The sequence below is a fragment of the Chaetodon trifascialis genome, chromosome 15, assembly GCF_039877785.1.
Source record: "Chaetodon trifascialis isolate fChaTrf1 chromosome 15, fChaTrf1.hap1, whole genome shotgun sequence".
Taxonomy (NCBI): Eukaryota; Metazoa; Chordata; class Actinopteri; order Chaetodontiformes; family Chaetodontidae; genus Chaetodon; species Chaetodon trifascialis.
In genome coordinates, this window is record NC_092070.1 from 23,436,831 (window position 1) to 23,456,345 (window position 19,515).

Below are 19,515 nucleotides of genomic sequence, written 5' to 3' on the forward strand. Positions count from 1 at the left end.
GAAAGTGCTGTGAACATTTGGGGCCTCTCTATATAAAGTATAATAGAAATTGAAATAGAGTAAGATAACACTCAGCAACAAAACACGGTCTAAGTTTTGAAGTACAAGCAGACAACTTTTCAACCTGCCAGAACGTTTCCAAGTGGTGTTAATGTTCCAGAAGAGGTTGTCATTTGGGTAGAAGAGGGAGTAAAAGAACATGAGACACCATGAGAACAACTGTGAGTTCACTCTTTCATTTAATCTACAATGGAGACATAAAAGCAGCTAGAAATGGGTCCAGCTGGACTGGATCCCCAGTCAGCCTTCATTTTCTTGACTTTCTGTACATTCATGTTTGTCTTTGTTTAACACCTTTCAAACAGTCCTTACCCCACATGCATGATATTCCTTTTTCAGCTGTCAGTCTGATTCATCGTTATGTGATTTTAACAATGTATAAAGCTGCCAAGAAATCAAAATACAAGTGATGCACTTGCCCACAACTATTTATAACTCTCTGATACAGCCAATCATGAGCAATACAAAGTCCAGAGTGCAGCTCCTCTTCCTGGTTTTTGTCTCCTCTCTCGTCCCATACGCAAACATTTCTCTCAGTTTTCTGTGTGATTCAGCAGCAACATGGAGCAGATCACTGACAAGCTCTGCAGATATAAAAACTACAACTTTATCACCGGATTCACAACTGCAGAGTACATTGATTCACTCCAGAGCTTTGAAGTTCGAGATAGTGACATATTCCTCATCACTTATCCAAAGTCAGGTCAGTGAGACAAACTCTTCCAGATCTCATTATTTGCATTTACAGTTTTGTCCTGGCTGGGAACAGATTTATTGATCAGATATGATGTCTGATAACTTCAATTTTCTCCCCCCACAGGTACAATATGGGCTCAGCAGATCATCATCTCCATCTGTGAGTTAGGTGGAGGTCTGAATGAATATCCAAACAACTCTGAGCAGATGCCATGGCTGGAGTACCCGATGGATCGAGATGACGCTCTCAGACCTTCTCCTCGGCTCTTTGCCTCTCACCTCACCCCTGCTCTCATGCCTCCGGGACTGAAGGACAAGAAGGCAAAGGTCAGTATTTTATGGAAGCTCAATCCTGCCAGGTAAATAAAGACAAAAAAATATATTAGAAAATTTAGAAATGATCAATCTGAATTTATATATATCGAAATGAATATCTTGTGGTAAGTCACAGTTATGAGCGGGGTTGCAAATAATTTATCTGCTGATTATTTTCTTAATGGATTGGAAGGAATGGATCAATTGTTTGGTCCATGAAATGTCCAAGGTAATGTCTTACAATTGCATTTTTTTTGTTCAAGCAAAAATAACCCCAAATATTAAATTCCTAATTATAACAGATGGGTCAAAGCAGCAAATCCTCACAAATGAGATCCTGGAACAATCACAATGCTTTAGCCCCTTAAAAACAAATCTGGTTAGGCACTACATCAATTATCAAAATAGCTCCACATTAATTTCCTGTCAATCAGTTCCTTTCATCCACATGTCAAGGTGTCTCTGCACCCAAAGTTACTACAGATGCACAGACCAGTGCCTTGCGTGGGAGCTCCACAGCCATCAGTCTGCAAGTGTGTGTTTGAGTGGATGAATGTGAGGCACATAAAGCTCTTAGTCCATTAAGGAAGAAAAACGATATGTGCAGTCCATTACATACACTACAATTATGGAACAGTTACAGTCACAATTATGACATTCAAATATTCTGACAAATCATTATATAAATTCAAAATTTGTGATTTAGTGCACTATTTTTTGTCCTGACAAGAATGTTTTTCCATATTTTGTTTGTGTCTAAGCTACAAATGAGGGATCATAGTGAGTTATTTGAATGGAGTGTGGCACGGAGGTGAGAAGTGTATGTATTGGTTTCAGCTCTGGCCTGATTGTTGTTTGTTCTATTTTCAGATTGTCTATGTGATGCGGAACCCAAAGGACAACATCGTCTCCTTTTACCACTTCAGTCATATCATCACAACAATGGATACGCCCAAGAGCTTTGAACACCATTATGAAGAGTATTTGAGGGGCAACGGTGAGTTACCTCAGATTCTGGATTATGATGACCAATCCAGTGCTGAAATTACAGGACACATCATTCTGTTTTGCAGTTACTGGATCATCCTGGTTTGACCACATCAGAGATTGGCATTCAGTGAAAGACCAGTATGACATCCTCTTCCTGACCTATGAGGACATGGTTTTGGTGAGATGTATTTTTCTTGCCTGTGGTTGTTCAGTGTTTTCAAGTAGCCTGACCTGGACAATGGTATGAAGATGGGAAGGGAAACATTGCAAATGTATTTAATACTATGAAATAAAAAGGCCACATGTACTTGGATATTAATTTCCAGTAAAAATAATTACAAGTTATTCATCAGTGTTTAAACTTGTTCTGTTGGACTTCTGTTTCTCTTTCAGGACCTGAAGACGGCTGTAACTAAGATCTGCACCTTCTTGGGGAAAAACCTGAGTGAAGCAGCCATTGAACAAGTTGTAGAAAAATCTAAATTCAAGAACATGAAGACAGACCCAAAAGCCAACTATAAGTTTATGCCGGAAGAGATGCTGAAGGGAGACTTCATGCGCAAAGGTAATGTAACTGTAGCACCTGTACAGAAACATGTAAACAGACATCAGATAGAGTTCATGTTTTTTCATTACAGGTCAGATCGGTGACTGGAAGAACCACCTTACTGCAGCTCAGAGTGAAAGAGTTGATCAACTTCTTGAGGAGAAACTGGGTGATTTGTCTCTGAAGTTCATCTGGGAATAAGCAGAGCAGCCACACCGACCATGAGATGCTTACATGTTCTTATTCATTGACAGTGTGTGTGTCTCACTTACAACACACACAGTAGCTGCTAATGTGTAAACTGCACCAGAAAAGGACCCTTTAAAACACCTTCTGACTCATGATTGGACTTGTGTACGATGAAATATGAGCACACTTCAACAAGATCAGCAATAAACTCAGTTGACCAATCTGTTGTCGTTATTGAATGTCAAAAGGAATTAAACCAGATTATGGTTTGATAAAAAAATTAGGATTTCACCGGAGTGATTACATTTCATCCTGAATCTGTACCAAATTTCATGGCAATGCATCCAGCAGTTGCTGACAAATGTCAGTAAAACTACGAATGTCAACCTCATGGTGGTGCTCGCAGACAAGTCAGTGGATCAGCAAAGTAAGTAGAATTCATCCTTTGTGACCCATGAATGTTTCACCTGCTGGTGCCACTTGAGAAAAGGTCAGAGGAACAGTCCTGTGACCACATGAATATCTGTACAAAATGTTATGAAAACCTATAGGTCCATCCAACAGTTATCGGGATATTTCACAGAAAAAGTAACATTTTGAGCTGCAGATGGGGCGACAAAGACAGATCATGAATGTCTGCACCAGATTTTAGAGCAGTTGATTTCATATTTGTCTAATACTGTCAACCTGCTGGTGGGACAACAGGATGCTTCATCTTCTGGGGACCATGAATGTGTAGACAATTTCATGATGTTTTAGGTCTTTTGACCACTTAGTAATTTGACTCAGAAATGCCAAGGCCAAGAGGACAAACTCAGGGTGGCCGTGAAATGGTTTAATACAGAAAATGAAAAAGTCAAGAACCAAAATCTCTCCTGCAGGAGGTAAAAACTACTAAACACAAAACCACTAAAATAACAAGGAGTGTCCGTAAAACAAAACAGTTCAAAACTAAAGAGGTGGGCAAGCAGGAATCTAAGTTTCACAAAAACCCAGTTTCAGAATAAAGCAGCAGCTGCGTCACAGCAAAACCTCACCAGGGTTCAGGGTTCACGTACAGAAGACAAAAACGATCTGACAACAAGGAGGAAGAAAGGCTGCGCTTAAGAACATTGAGATGATTGTTGCTTGCAGATCAGCTGTGCTGCCTGCTGCTCAGCACACCTGCCAGCCACACCTCCAACCTTATGATAAAACAGTTCAAAGTTGTAAAAAAAAACTACTTTGTCCATAGTTACACACACAAAATATCAGAAAAACGTAAGAAAAGTACTTGTTCTTTTTTCTTTGATCTATAGATGCCTGTCAATCACTGAAAATATTCATCATTAAAAATGTAGGCTCTACAGACATCAATGAAAAACGACGTGAAAGCTAAACATCAGCTCTTGCAACAAGTTTTCTCAACTTGTCTCTACAAGATATGTAAATAAAGTTTTTTTAACAGGCAGTCTCATTGAGGTTAAGGTCTCTTTTCCAGAGCGAGAGCAAGAAACACAAGAGGAAAATCAGCAAATAGGAAAAAACACAATGAAGAAGGAATGCATGAAAACAGTTACAGGAATGTGAGAAGGTTAATTCATTGGATCATGTGCTTCTACTAAGTAACACAGGTCCAACAGCAGACCTTATGTTGATGAATGATATGAGAATGGCTGTTTCATCTTGACTTTGAATCTGCCCAAATGTGTGATACAGAGAACAATGATGAGGACGAAATTTGTCATTTTGATAAAACATAATGCACGATGATGAAGTGTTGGGTCACAGTACAAAATATCTCCATAGTCAAGGACAGACATGAAGGTTGACTTCATTATTGTTTTACACTTGAGTGACGAAAGACGTCCTTTAATTCTGCGCCACAGCTTCTGCACACCTTCCCACTTCCTCGTCCCGACATACTTCCTGGACCACCACCACCATCTGTGTCTCTCAGATGGAGTGGCCTTGTTCCACACTGGTGTACTGGTCCCAAGCCCAAGACCACTCCTCCCCTCCTGCACTTGGCCCACGGTGTCCCTGCAAGAAGCTTAGTTTGACTTTGAGTTAAATGTTGAATATCAATCTTGAAAGATAATCTGCTGTCGAGTCAAATTCCAACATATTTATACGAGTCAACAAGAATCATCTGAGTGCTGTTTGAAGTTTTAACAGTATGACAGTCAGACCCAGCGGTGCAGGTGGAGAATAACATGTACTTTGTCTTTTCTGCATCTAAAACTAGTCTGTGATTAAGGAGTGATAATTGGAAAGCAAATACTGCAAGGCAGGACATTGTAGGCAGCCCTGATGGTAAAGCTCACCTTGAATGCCTCTATCTCCCACAGCTCTTTCCAGGAGATCTTCCTCTTCTCCACTTCTTCCCATGCCATCCACTGCCCTTGCTTTGCCTGTGCCACAGCTCATGCACACCTTCCCGCTTCCTCTTCCCGACGTACCTCCTGGACCACCAGCTTGCGTCTCTCAGATGGATTGGCCTTGTTCCACGCTGGTGTACTGGTCCCAAGGCCAAGACCGCTCCTCCCCTCCTGCAGTTGACCCACAGTGTCCCTGTGTCTGAGTGCTGCCTTTGTCTGCTCAGTTGCAGCCAATGGGGTCCACTTCCTCCCGGTGGCCAGGATGGGGGCAGTTTGGGCCACAAAAGGATTGGTCGAATCTAGTAGCATCATCTCCAGTCTGACTTTGGCGCACTTGTACTCCTCTTCTAGACTGGAAATGGGCAGGTGTAGCATCCCCTTGCCATAGAGTCCAATGCTGCTGAAGCATTGACCTGGGAAGGCCAAGCCACTTCCTTCCATATGAGCTGATCAGTCTTTCCAGCTTTTCCACCTTTGAGAATGGGACTTCATAGAGGGTAAGCGGCCACAGGAGACATGGAAGTACTCTGTGCTGCATGCACCAGAGCTTCAGCTTACCAGGAAGCAGGGTTCTGTTGTTGTTCTCCAGGCTGCTGGCTACCTCATTCCTGAGCTGCTGTACTTGTTCTTTGTCTTCATGCAAGCCAGTTCTATGTTTTCCTGGAGCTTTCTAAGTAGCCGTACAGTGCAAGCCTTGGTTGTGGTGAGTGTTGTGAGGTCGTCCATGTAGGCTCTGACCGGCTACAGCCTCAGACCTTCTATATTTTGCCTTGACCCTTCTGTGCCACTGTTTTTGCTTCATTGTGACATTTGCTGGCTGTAATTACTTCATTTCCCTGGTGTGGGAATAATAAAGGTAAGAGTGGAACTATTTAAGCGTGGCCATTTTTATCCAGTGAGGGGACCATGTTATCAAAGAGTGAAACTGCAGTCTGCTTTGGCTGTATTATGTTTAGTCGGTGAAGGTGCATAGTTAGAATTTGACCAATGATTGTCAGATTTTTGTCAAGAAAGACTTTAGACTTTATATTTTAGACTGCTTCTTTATTGATCCCAATTTGGGAAAGTATTTTGTTTTGTTGCAGTAGAATAATGGCAGTGAATTCAACTTAATATATAGTTCTATATGTAGCCGGGTGAACTAGAGACTGTTTATGAGATGGGTTTTTTTTGATAGGACAACAATTGAGGCATAAATAGTGTAAAAGTTGTTTGTTCAGTCTAAGGTTACACTGTCCCTTTAAGAGAAGCGCAGGGCTAAACTCGCGAGAGCACAGAGATCCAGGGAGACTTTAGACACACGAAACGGAAAGTAAACAAAACCGCCGCAAAACATTGGACCACAAGACTGTTAAAACGTGTTTGGTGTGTCATCTCTCCACCACGCTGAGGGAAAGACTGAGCAGCGGAGCAGCGTGAGTGGTGATTTATTACACTTATGGGTGAAAACAAAGTTTATGGTGCTTTATGCTAGTTGTTACACTGAAATATCTGAGTTTGGTATGCTTTTGCCTAATTTTAGAGGGGAGAGATGCCGTGTTGAGTTCCTGGTGTGTGTGTCCTCATGCGCAGGTTACGCACTGGAGGGAAAGTGAGTTTTTGATTTTCCTGTGAATTTTATTTTTGACTTCTGTGAAAATGTTGTCAGTATTTTGTTCATAAATGCACCGTACATTTAAGGTAATACACTATTGAAGTTACTGAAGTACTTGAACGATTTTGTGGCTTAAGAAAATGTATTTATTTATACCGTGTTTTTGTTTCATTGCCAGGAAAAAGCCACTACTGTTGTCTATATTCGGTAGAAACCTGTTTATTGTTTTGTAGTTGGTGAACATTGTGTATTTAGAGGGTAAACCAGAGATTACTCTTTAAAGGTGCAGATGTATTTATAGGTGTTCTTTTGGCATCAGTGCTATCAGAGTACAAGGGTTAACAGTTAAAGTACCTGATTTATGTACAGAAAAGCAAGGTAGCCATCCTTGACAGTTACCACCGCAATTATCTACAGTACTCAATCAACAGTATTAACGCTGTTCTTATGTTTTTTGTAAGTTCAGTCGGGGAATAAAGACCCACATAAAATTTTATTCTGTGTCCGGTCCCATCCTTTTATGACCAGGCCACATATAATATGTATTATAATGCGTAATACATATTCTACAATATTATAATAATATAATAAAAATACAATATAACTAAGTATATAAAGAAGTATTTACAGTAAAAAAAAAAGTAAAATATTGGGGTTTGTGAGGTTGGTGGATTACTGTTTAAGTTGCTGTTGTTGGAGAAGGAGCTCTGCTGTCTGTCCACGAGGTGGTGAAGAAGATGTTCAGGGTTATCCGTGATGGATAACAGTCTGTCCAGTGTCCTCGTCTCCACCACCTCCTCAAAAGTGTCTAGTTTGCAGAAGAAGAAGAAGGAAGTTTAGATATTGTACAGTAGTTGTTGAGATCAAAGACGTCACTGCTTTTGTGTCAAGGGTCCTACTGAATGATTTTTCCATGAGCCTGGAATCATGCCTGTTTAAAGTTTGCAGTCAGTGCTGCTGTTGAATCTGCAGACACATTACAGATGAAAGGAGAGGAAATGGTGATTAAAAGCTTCAACCATTGATGATCTATCGGTCATATGACCAGATACTTGAGCTCTTAAGAGACAGTATAATGTTCCAGAATTTCGTGGAACTTTCACTGTAGGGATCAGCAGTTGGTGCTCCATAGCACCGCGGTGCTGCCCCATGAGAGACCCGACGTTCCCTGACCCTGGAGCGGTTGGTCCTTGTTCATCTCCGCCCCCTGGTGAGCCCATCGCTGGATCCACTTCAGTTTGCCTACCAGCCTGGCATCGGGATGGACGACGCCATCATCTTCCTCCAACACCGAGCTCTCTCTCACCTGGAGAAACCTGGGAGTACTGTGAGAATCATGTTTTTTGATTTCTCCCGTGCTTTCAATACCATTCAGCCTGCACTTCTGAGGGACAAGCTGAAGCACGCCGGGGTGAACCATCTCCTCACACACTGGATTCTGGACTATCTCACCAACCATCCACAGTAGGTGAGGACCCGGGACTGTGTGTCCATCACGGTCGTCTGCAGCTCGGGGGCCCTCTTCACCCTCTACACTGCAGACTTCTCATACAACACACCCACCTGTCACCTTCAGAAGTGATGTCTCTGCAATCGTAGGCCTCATCACAGAGTACAGAGAACTGACGCAGGACTTCGTGGACTGGTGCCAGGGGAACTGCCCCCAGATCAACGCAGGGAAAACCAAAGAACTGGTGGTGAATTTCCACAGACGAACACTCTGCCCCCTGACATCGGTGAACATCCAGGGAACGGACATCGAGATGGTGACATCTTATAAGTACCCGGGTGTTCATCTGAGCAATAAACTGGACTGGACTCACAACACAACCGCACTATACAAGAAAGGCCAGAGCAGACTATCCGCTCAGGAGACTGAGGTCATTTGGAGTGCAGGGGGCACTCCTGAAGACCTTTTATGACACTGTGGTGGCATCAGCCATCTTTTATGGAGTGGTCTGCTGGGGGAGCAGTATCTCGATGGCTGACGGGAAGAGACTTGACAAACTGATCAAGAAGGCCAGCTCTGTCCTGGGATGCCCCCTCGACTCAGTGGAGAGAGATGGATGATGGCTAAGCTGTCATCCATGATCGAGAACGACTCCCACCCCCTGCAGGGCACTTGAACAGCACTGGAGAGCTCCTTCAGCGACAGACTGCTTCACCCAATGTGTGTGAAGGAACGCTATCGCAGGTCCTTCCTTCCTGCAGCAGTCAGACTTTACAACCAGCAGAGCTCCCGGTAGACCACACACTCACCAAGACTTTCAAACTGACTGCACTATAATACACATCAGTGGTGTTCACTCATACTGTGAAAATATTTAGCTCAGGTGAATTTCTACTTAAGGTGCAATATATCAATCTTTCAATCAGGCATATTATTACTCCTATGTGCAATACCAACAATCCAGTCAGGAGTGCTATCATCCAATGTATCCAATGTATATCAGTACCTGGCGAATCTCTAATTTTTATTGTGCAATATTGGTATTTCCTCTGTGCCATGGTATAAACTTGAAGACACAATATACTTTTTGAGTATCCCATATTTTACATTTCCCCATACTAGGTTGCTAGTTTCTGTATTGACCCTTGTTTAAATTGTTCATATTTTTCAATATTTCTTGTTTATATTGCATTTGCTATTTAATGTCCTTTTTACTGATGCCCTCTATTTTTTGCTATCCACCTATTCACTGCTGGAGTACTGGAAATTTCCCCACTGTGGGACTAATAATGGAATATCTTATCTACAACTGCTGAACTTTGACTGATAATATTTTGATTTAGCATTTCTATCACACTGATGCAGATGTGTCTTTGTTGCCTAAAGGCTAACCGGTCCTTTGGGGTGCCACTGGATCTGTTTTGGATGGTATGGGAGAGTTGTGGGGTGAAGCAAGGACAAGCACTTTTTGGACACACTTGGCACTATTTCATGTGCAGGCCAATGCAGGAACCAAGCCAACAGCCAATCACATGCAACTTGAAGTCCAGAGTCCAGCTCCTCTTCATGGTTTTTGCTCCTCTCTCCTTCCACATTTAAACATTTCTCTCAGTTTTCTGTGTGATTCAGCAGCAACATGGAGCAGATCACCGCCAAGCTCTGCAGATATAAAAACTACAACTTTCCCATCGGATTCACAACTGCAGAGTACATTGATTCACTCCAGGACTTTGAAGTTCGAGATAGTGACATATTCCTAGTCACTTATCCAAAGTCAGGTCAGTGAGACAAACTCTTCCAGATCTCGTTATTTGCATTTTTAGTTTTGTGATTCTCATAACTTCAATTTTCCCCCTACAGGCACAATATGGACTCAGCAGATCATCATCTCCATCTGTGAGTTAGGTGGAGGTCTGAATGAATATCCAAACAACTATGAGCAGATGCCATGGCTGGAGTACACAGAGGGTCGACCAGATTATGCTCTCAGACCTTCTCCTCGGCTCTTTGCCTCTCACTTCACCCCTGCTCTCATGCCTCTGGGACTGAAGGACAAGAAGGCAAAGGTCAGTATTTTTTGGAATTCAACTCAACATTTTTTGCATTAAGCATTTTTCCAGTGCAGCTATTCACATGAAACAGTGAATTATTCGGATGCAGTTTGGCATGGAGGAGAGATTTGTATGTATTGGTTTCAACTCTGAGCTGAGCTGTTTATTCTCATGACAGATTATCTATGTGATGCGGAACCCAAAGGACAACATCGTCTCCTTTTACCACTTCAGTCATGTCTGCAGGGATCTGGAGATGCCCGAGAGCTTTGAGCACTATCTTGAGGAGTATTTGAATGGCAACAGTGAGGAACTCCAAAATCAGGAGGCTGATAACCTTTAAATGAAAACCATCTGACTATGAAAATTTTTACTGATACTACCTGCAGATACAATGATGAATACATGAAATTATTGGTTACATTATTCTGTTATACAGTTCTTGCATCTTCCTGGTTTGACCACATCAGAGATTGGCATTTAGCCAAAGACCAGTACAACATCCTCTTCCTGACCTATGAGGACATGATTTTGGTAAGATGTGTTTTTCTTGCCTGTGGTTGTTTAGTGTTTTCATGTCACTTGAACTTTAAAATGCTTTGAGGAAATGAACGCAGACTTTACAAATCTACGTAATATCAATTTCTAATTAAGAGACTGAGTTATTCATCAGTGTTTAAACTTGTTCTGTTGGACTTCTGTTTCTCTTTCAGGACCTGAAGACGGCTGTAACTAAGATCTGCACCTTCTTGGGGAAAAACCTGAGTGAAGCAGACATTGAACAAGTTGTAGAAAAATCTACATTCAAGAACATGAAGACAGACCCAAAAGCCAACTATGAGTTTCTACCAGAAGAGCAAATGAAGGGAGACTTCATGCGCAAAGGTAATGTAACTGTAGCACCTGTACAGAAACACGTGAACAGACATCAGATAGAGTTCATGCTTTTTCATTACAGGTCAGATCGGTGACTGGAAGAACCACCTTACTGCAGCTCAGAGTGAAAGAGTTGATCAACTTCTTGAGGAGAAACTGGGTGATTTGTCTCTGAAGTTCATCTGGGAATAAGCAGAGCAGCCACACCGACCATGAGATGCTTACATGTTCTTATTCATTGACAGTGTGTGTGTCTCACTTACAACATACACAGTAGCTGCTAATGTGTAAACTGCACCAGAAAAGGACCCTTTAAAGCACTTTGTGACCCATGATTGGACTTGTGTACGATGAAATATGAACATGAATAAAAACAGTAATAAACTCAGTTGGCCAATCTGTTCTTTTTATTGAATGTCTGAACGAATTAAACTGTGTTTCTTTATATGTGGCGAAGGATGCTGTGGTCACTGGAGCCAACTCCACATTTCAGTTCTCTTCATCTGGAAGGAGAAGAGGAGAAAAAACAGTTCAATCAGTAAATAAAACAGGATTAATATGGAAGCCGATTTTCTAAGTGATGAGACAACTGTGCTGTTTAAACTCCAGACAATCACTTCCTGTTTGTGTCTTTAAAAACAACACGATGTTCAGCATTTTTCATTTAACTCACAAACCATCAAAGCTCAAACTGTAAATGTGTATTAAAGTACTTTAAACGACTGAATCAAACCTTCTTCCTCCTCATCCTCCTCATCTTCCTCTTCCTCCTCCTCCTCGTCAGAGCTGAAGGTCCCATCAGGCAGGCTGTACACCCGAATCACTTGCTGTTGACAGAGAACATTGAACCATCAGCTCAACCACTCACAGCTGCCTCTGCCATTCAAACAGGAAGTGCTCAGGTACGCTGGCGACTCACCTTGTTCGGGTCCTTGAGGATCAGGTACTTGCCCTCGTCCAGCTTGCGGCAGATATCGATGACGCAGCGGAGGATTCCCCAGGCGTTCTCCATGCTCAGGTTGATCTGGCTGGCGAACTCGTTGGGTTTGAACTGCTGGGTGCCCAGGATGACGTGACGAGCCGAGTCCTTCACGTGGTACCGAGACACGTACCTGAAGGGCACACGGCGATGCAGACAACAGTCAGTTTCAACAAAACTGAACATTCTCACCTTGATGAAGGTAAGACAGCAGGACTGTTGGGTTTGACTGCATTAGCTTTACCTCCAAACTGGCAACTGAGTGAGTATCTCCAAATAATGTATGAACGCTAACAAAAACACAACATTAAAATAAATGATCAACGTCATTGCGCTGAATGTGTCTCAGTCTCACCTGCTTGTATATTGTTGGTGACACTTCAGTAGAAGTTAGAACTTAGCTTGCTAAAGCTAAATGCTAAGACTATGATCTGAGTCTGACAGATCGCTCGTGTGTTCCTCACCCCAGTTTGAGGTACTCCGATCCAGCCAGCATGGCGCAGCAGGTCCAGCGGGCCAGTTTGTAGCTGTTGTTCTTCAGCTCAGTGGCCAGGACGGCTCCTCTCTGAGAGTCCAGCTTCTGACGCCAGTCCACCCCATTACAATACTGATGATGAAACAGAGCGACAAAGGCTTAACACAGCAGCTACACTTCGGCTGACAGAAAGGGTTAACGATCAGGGCACTGTGTGTTTGAATGCTCAAAACTAGAGCTTGCACAGTGAAACCAGTCGGGTTGGTAGATTCACAGTTTCTGGCCTCTTGCTGCTCTGGTGTCTGTGTGTTTAAGGTCATAAATTCAGGTTTATGCTGAGTCACTATTGGCTGATGTCATGAGAGACAAGAAAGGGGGCCAAAGACAAATATGAAGCGATAAGAAAACATCTGAAAAACATTTATCGTTCAGATCATGTTTCCAGGCCTGCTAACAGCTCAGGACTTTGCTCTCTGTTAAAACCTCCAAAGACGAACATCAGCCACTAAACCAGTTTCCCCTCATTGTTCCTCTCACCCTGGAGTCCCACTCGTTCAGGGTCTTGACATTAATGAAGGACACTTCTCCATTGGCACCAGTCATCACTCCATCGTGCTCACAGCGCACGATCAGATCAATGTCTTCCCCGAGCTTCCAGTGACGGTACCTAAACAACAAAAACAAGCCATCAGCCTGAGAGGAAGCACTTTTTCCATCCAGCGACACCTAAAGGAGGCTGGTGTGTGTTCACTAGAGTCGTATTTAAAAAGCTGATGCTCTTTACACTGTGCTGGCTTACAGATGTCATGACTGTGAGGTGAAAGGCTTCAGTGTCTCACCTGTAGGCCACAGATGCCACCTCACTCTTGTCCATGTCCTCCTCCACAAACGGGTTGCTGTTAGGAAACTTATGCCGCTCTCCACCCTGAAGACAAGAAAACCAGAAACACACATTCAAGAAGGGTTTTCAGGATCTGTTAGTGTCCACAGGGTGAGGGAGTGTGTGGGTTCTCACCATGCGCAAGCACTGCTGGCTGAAGTTGTGGTTGATGTACGTGGCCTCCATTGCCAGGTTACGAGGAGAGTTGAAGGAGTTGCCTTCATCCTGCGGCGGCTCGTTGGCGGTCTCGCTCACGGTTAGCAGGTCTGAGAGGAGCCGATACAGATGTTACAAAGTTCAGTGTTAAAATGACACAACAGGGAGGCGGAATGTAAAACTCCTGCATGACTAAATGTACCCACATTCAGCACCTGTCAATTTCAGACCCACTGATGTTTGTATGTGTGCTTTTTCTTCTACAACGTTTTGGGAATCGGGGTCGTACTCTGACTACAGACCAGCCTGAGCCCTCTTTGTGGAACCAGGTCCCGGTGTCAGCGGGACTCACCAAAGTCGGAGTTGTCTCTCTTGTCAAAGAACAGCTTGTTGCCAACTCTCTGCACAATGATGTCCCACGAGTTGACGGAGCGCGTGCAGCACATCAAGGTGGCCAAGATGGCGTCAGTAGCGAACACGTTCCCCTGAGTCTTCGCCAGCTGAGAGGAAACAAAAAAAACTGTTGTTGTACAGAAAGACTCAAACAAACTTCACTGGAGCAGCTCAGTACGTAAAGACGTGGACACCTTGCGGATGACGGGATCGTCAGTGGTGGTGACGGTGTGGAAGATCCTCTTGATGCTTTTGAGTTGCTTTTCATTGCGGGTGGTGATCCGGTCGAAGGCCTTGTCATAGTACTCCAAAGCACCGCAGCACTCACTGCAGGACACAGGACACAGAAGTTCATCTCTTTCTGTTTCCCTCCAAAATGAGTTTAACGACTGACGGCAAAGAGAGTCTCACTCACATGTCGACAGGGTCAGCCACCTCCATGTATCTCATCTTCATCAGTCTGGGGAAGTCCATCTCCTCCTTCACCTCCCAGTCGCTCCTCACCTCCACAGAGGAATCTCTGGGCTTCAGCTGAGCCTGAAAGACCATGGACATGGAGGCAGAGGGAGAGGACACATGGGGGGGTAAATACAAGCCCTCAACCTGAGCATGCTGATTCATTTTCTGACAAAAGACTAATCAATTAATCAACTAATCACTGCACCTCTAATGCAGCTATTCAATCAATTATCCGATCAATACCTGAGATTTCTGGTCCCACTTCTGACGGACACCAAACTGCTTTTGGAACTTCTTCTGCAGGCGCATACGATCCCTGAGAGGACACAAACTTGGGGTTAAACTGAAGTCTTTCCAACAACACAAGCAACTGTCAACACAAAACGTGCTGACGCAATCGTTGGAATTTCTTTACTGCAGAGCGGCGACAGACGCTCACCTCTCCTTCTGCTTGGCGCTCTTCGGGAGCGTCTGCATGTTGAACTGAGTCATGTTCCTGCGGTCCTTGTCCCTGCGCAGGTTCCTCTGTTCAAACAAACATCAGCACGTCGTGGGACGGGTTAAAATATAAGAAGCAACATGTAACCGGAGAAGATGACGTTCAGTGTGTGCGTGGCCGCTGTCTGTTGTACCTGAGCAAACCTCATGCGGTTCCTCTGATAGGCCGTCTTCTGTGTCTTGGCAGTGTCCACCAGCTGGAAGCTCGTCTCATCCTCCTCATGAAAGTAGGCGTATTGACTGCCGCCTCCAAACTGAGAGGAATACTTATCTGAAGACAAAATAAATACATGACAATGTGATCAATGTGACAATCAGCTGCTTTAACGTAATGTATTCCTAATCTTCCATTCAGAGTTAATGTGTCCAGATGTTTCAGTCAGGTGGATGCACATCTGGGTGGACAGCTGTCGTACTCACTTGTGTATCTCTTGTCTTGATAAGTCGCTCCAGTCCAGTCAGCAACCTGACAGAGGGAACACACAACATAAGGAAAACTGTGGCAAACAAACAGAAGACAGCTCGACTCTTTCTACAGACATGTTGATACAAACCTTTCCCAGACGGTCGCCTTTGCTGAAAGGCTGGTAGGGCATGTCCTTAAACTTCTCTGGGACCGCACATGGACCCCATCCGGATGGGTTGTCCTGGATCACAGGAGCGTGGAACTTGGCCATGGTCCTGCAGACAGAGTGAAAAAGACTTCTGTCAACAAACAGTGACCTAAAAGTATGTCCAGACAACCCGTTTATCAGCTAAAGGTTGCATCATTTCCACACATGCATCGGGTCTCAGCCAATGAGCAGCACTGATTTCTCCAGCAATGCACTAAAACAGATAGGCACTGATCAGCTTGCGCAGTGGGCTAGTCATCATTGACCCTGGAGCATCCAGAAGGAAGCTGGTACTCCAAAGAAAGGTTAGACTTTCCAAACTCTGACTTCAGGCTTTGACTGCCATCAGTGATTAAGCTCCTGGTTACATTTACTGATTAATTCCGTCTCTATTAAACCTGCAAATGATCCGAGTTAATTTCACAGTAACGTTACACTGACTTATGACGCCATTTCTGAGTATACACACTATGTGTGCCTTGGAGGTCGGTCAGAAAGGCCACTACAAAAGCATTGTCATACTTTTTGTACGTCTTGTACATTTTTAACAGCATCTTAATGGAGCCGCTGACATCTGGCAACAGTTTGGCTAACGTTAGCACAGTGCTCCCTTCACTTGTACAGGCACATGCTAACAAAATACACTAATTTCAAAATAACCTCGACTGGAACCTGTGATGAATAAACCCGAACCAGACAGTTAAGAGATATCAAAGAAAAAGAACTGAAATTTCCTCGGGATCACTTTTTTTCGCAGATCTGACTCAGCTAGCTAATAGCAGCTAACTTACTGCTAACGCTAACGTTAGTCATCTTGCCAGGTGGCCGCGCTAGCAAGGCTAAGCTAACTGGGTGGCAGGCAACACACACTTAGACAGAAGACACTCCGATTTAGCTTCAGACACGATTGAAAACGGCTTCTTCTTTTCATACGTCTGTACACATTTTACTGCAATCTCACCGTGAACGATGTACCACCCAATCAGGCCTTATAATCCAACCGGTCCTGAAACGGTCTAAGTCTCCGACGAAGCGCCGGTGTGAAAGGAAGTGGCAAGTTACCGTAAAGTGGAAAGTAGTTCCTGTCGTGAAAAAAGAGCAGCTGTCGTAAAGCCGAAAGCGCCAGCTACCAACGGTCGTAGTAACGGCGATATAACACTTTAGAGAGCCACGTTAGTTAGAAAATATAAAAAATATATAAACTAACATATAATGTATATTCGTGGATAAACTTCTAACAGTCCATATTTGAAAGTTTTATGTGAAAGGAAACAGCAAAAGTGTTTGTATGCCGTTATGTCTTTCGAAAGACGTTCCAATGGCAGTTTGTGGTCTGCCTTAGCGTTTGCTAATGCTATTGTTATCATGAACATGCTCGAACACGAACAGACGGAGGTAAAAGGCTAGAAAAGGTTGCACCAACAACACAGTTTTTTTTCCCTTTTGCTGTTAAGTACTTTACTCATGTCTAATTAAAGACAGTTGGGCACTTATTCAATGATCACCTGCTCTGAGAAACTACCTTTACAGTGTCCAGTACAAATACGTTGCATTTCAAAACTGGGACGACTGGAGGGCAATGAACAAGTGTAATGTGGCCTGTTATTTTAACATATCCACTTTGATGCTGGTAGGTCTGTCTCAGGTCAGACAGGTCTCCTCAACTGATAGCTGTTACTAAAACAACAGTTACAACAGTTGTTAGTTGAGATAACGGTTGAAATAATGAAAATTTGATCATCTATTTTCGTTTGAGTTGTTCTCTTTATTTTGAAAGGGTCAGACGGAAGCGATGTAATGCCATTATGTCTGCCTTGACATTGTACCTTCATGTAATTCCTCACTGTGACCACTTGAGGGCAGTACACATTCATGATTCTACACCAGAGTCAGAGAAAAAACGGTAATTAAAACAGCACTGAAGGGATATAGATCGATATATTGATATTATTTTTACTAATTAAAGTAATAATGATTGGTTGTGTTGATAGTCACAACATACGTACTGACATTAGCGCTATCAGCCACTAATTTGAACGTAGTGTTGCAGTTCTTCAATATGACCACTGGAGGGCGTTTAACACCCATGATTCTGAAAGCAGGGTCAACTCCACCACATCAAGGCAGCAAGAATATCGTACAATCACATCCGCAAAAACCTTCAAATTAAAACAAGAGACAACAACGGCAACTGCTGCTATTACTGCTACTCCTACTAATAGTAATACTAAAAAATAACAATTGCAGGGTAGTAATTTACATGTGTAACCACTAGAAAACAGAGAGAAAGAGAGAGAGAGAGAGGGAGAGAGAGAGAGAGAGAGAGAGAGAGAGAGAGAGAGAGAGAGAGAGAGAGAGAGAGAGAGAGAGAGAGAGAGAGAGAGAACACAAAAATAATTCAGAATAATTGCCGTTTGTGATTTCGGTCTCATGATTTTATTTTGAAAGTATAAAACGGAAGCGATGTAATGCCATTATGTCCACCTTGACGTTGCACTTTTATGTAATTCCTCCCTGTGACCACTTGAGGGCAGTACACGTTAATTCATTCACATTCTACACCAGAAAAGGCAGAAAACGGTTATTAAAACAGCACTAAAGCGCTAAAGATTAATATACCGATATTATTTTCAGTAATCAGTCCGATAATAAGCAGCACTGAACAATTATACTGATATTAAAGTTCTAAACCGCAAATTTAATTGTAATGCTGCAGTTCGTCACTATAACCACTGGAGGGCGATTAACACCCATGATTCTGTCAACTCTACCACGTCAAGGCACCAAGAATATCATAAAATCACATCCGTGAAAACCTTCAAAGTAAAACAATAGAAGACAAAGACATTTTCTACTACTGTACTACTACTACTACTACTACTACTACTACTACTAATAATAATAATAATAATAATAATAATAATAATAATAAACAACAACAACAACAACATTAATAATTTTTCTTTATTCTTTTTGACAAAAACATATAAGAAATGTGCAAATATGTGAGATCAAACTAAAATAACAACAGGAACATATGACCTGACCAACAGCACACCAGGCCAATATATAGTATTTTAAACCATAAGTGACGTATATATATTTTTTTCAAATTCTTTTTTTTTTTTTACTGTAAATATTCAAATGATTATTTATTGCACACTAGTACCAGATGAGTGTGTTTTCAGAGTGAGAGTATTATTTCAAGCGTGCAGGTGTTACAAGGAAAATTAATGGCAAGAAGACAGAACTACAAAATATTACTGCACATTCTTAAAACCAAAGCAGGAATAAAAGATTTCTTATTAAATCTTTTACTTTACATGATGAGCTTGTTTACTGACGGATGAATGTTTGTTTTGCACATGAAATATGAAGTGATGAAAAACATAATTCAAGCTTGATTTATTATCAGTCAGAACATTTAATTTTCCATTTGAATGCCATAATAATCATTACTGTGCATTTCCAGGGTAACTCATTTGATCTCACTGGGACAAACACGCTGATCTGCTCTGCTGTCACGTATCATGAGTCGAGCAAGTTTTATAAATGACTCTCTGGATCCAATTAAGATGTTGTTCATGCACCGCAAAGGTCAGAAAATCTGATTAATACACATAAAAGATGGAATTCTGGATGTCCGTTACACACAGCAGATATTTCACAGGATTCACTGACAGCAGCGCAACAAACCACTGATCTGTACTGCATACATTAGTGAAATGTAACTAAGTACATGTACTCGAGTACAGTACTTCAGTACAAATATGAAGTTTTTTACTTCGGTATGCTACTTTAAACTTCCACTCCACTAAATTTACTTTTCACTCCTTTACAATTGTACTAGTTACTTTTAAGATTACAATTTTTCATAGCCCTCCTGCCCATTGAAAACCTTGTATCTCCATATTTAGGGTGATAAACTGAAGG

At 42.5% G+C, this 19,515-nt stretch overlaps 3 protein-coding genes across 3 annotated transcripts; 2 read left to right on the top strand and 1 right to left on the bottom strand.

Annotated features, from left to right (window-relative positions):
• The first annotated feature begins 621 nt into the window (after positions 1–621).
• LOC139343921 (amine sulfotransferase-like) lies at positions 622–2,809 on the top strand. Its single transcript, XM_070981766.1, has 6 exons — positions 622–763; positions 881–1,083; positions 1,942–2,068; positions 2,145–2,239; positions 2,455–2,631; positions 2,705–2,809. The coding sequence occupies exons 1-6, from the start codon at positions 622–624 to the stop codon at positions 2,807–2,809; spliced, it is 849 nt and encodes a 282-aa protein (XP_070837867.1).
• A 3,677-nt stretch (positions 2,810–6,486) lies between these two features.
• LOC139343544 (amine sulfotransferase-like) lies at positions 6,487–11,523 on the top strand. Its single transcript, XM_070981265.1, has 8 exons — positions 6,487–6,572; positions 6,680–6,748; positions 7,860–9,979; positions 10,062–10,267; positions 10,431–10,557; positions 10,692–10,786; positions 10,966–11,137; positions 11,211–11,523. The coding sequence occupies exons 3-8, from the start codon at positions 9,838–9,840 to the stop codon at positions 11,318–11,320; spliced, it is 852 nt and encodes a 283-aa protein (XP_070837366.1). The 5' UTR covers positions 6,487–6,572; positions 6,680–6,748; positions 7,860–9,837; the 3' UTR covers positions 11,321–11,523.
• On the bottom strand, positions 11,513–16,629 carry eif3d (eukaryotic translation initiation factor 3, subunit D). The gene is made up of 16 exons (XM_070981259.1): positions 16,544–16,629; positions 15,523–15,649; positions 15,389–15,434; positions 15,103–15,239; positions 14,910–14,995; positions 14,714–14,786; positions 14,427–14,548; positions 14,206–14,338; positions 13,971–14,118; positions 13,598–13,728; positions 13,422–13,507; positions 13,120–13,249; positions 12,572–12,714; positions 12,048–12,240; positions 11,862–11,955; positions 11,513–11,631 (listed from the first exon to the last, which is right to left on the bottom strand). The coding sequence occupies exons 2-16, from the start codon at positions 15,643–15,645 to the stop codon at positions 11,618–11,620; spliced, it is 1,659 nt and encodes a 552-aa protein (XP_070837360.1). The 5' UTR covers positions 15,646–15,649; positions 16,544–16,629; the 3' UTR covers positions 11,513–11,617.
• Positions 16,630–19,515: the final 2,886 nt, after the last annotated feature.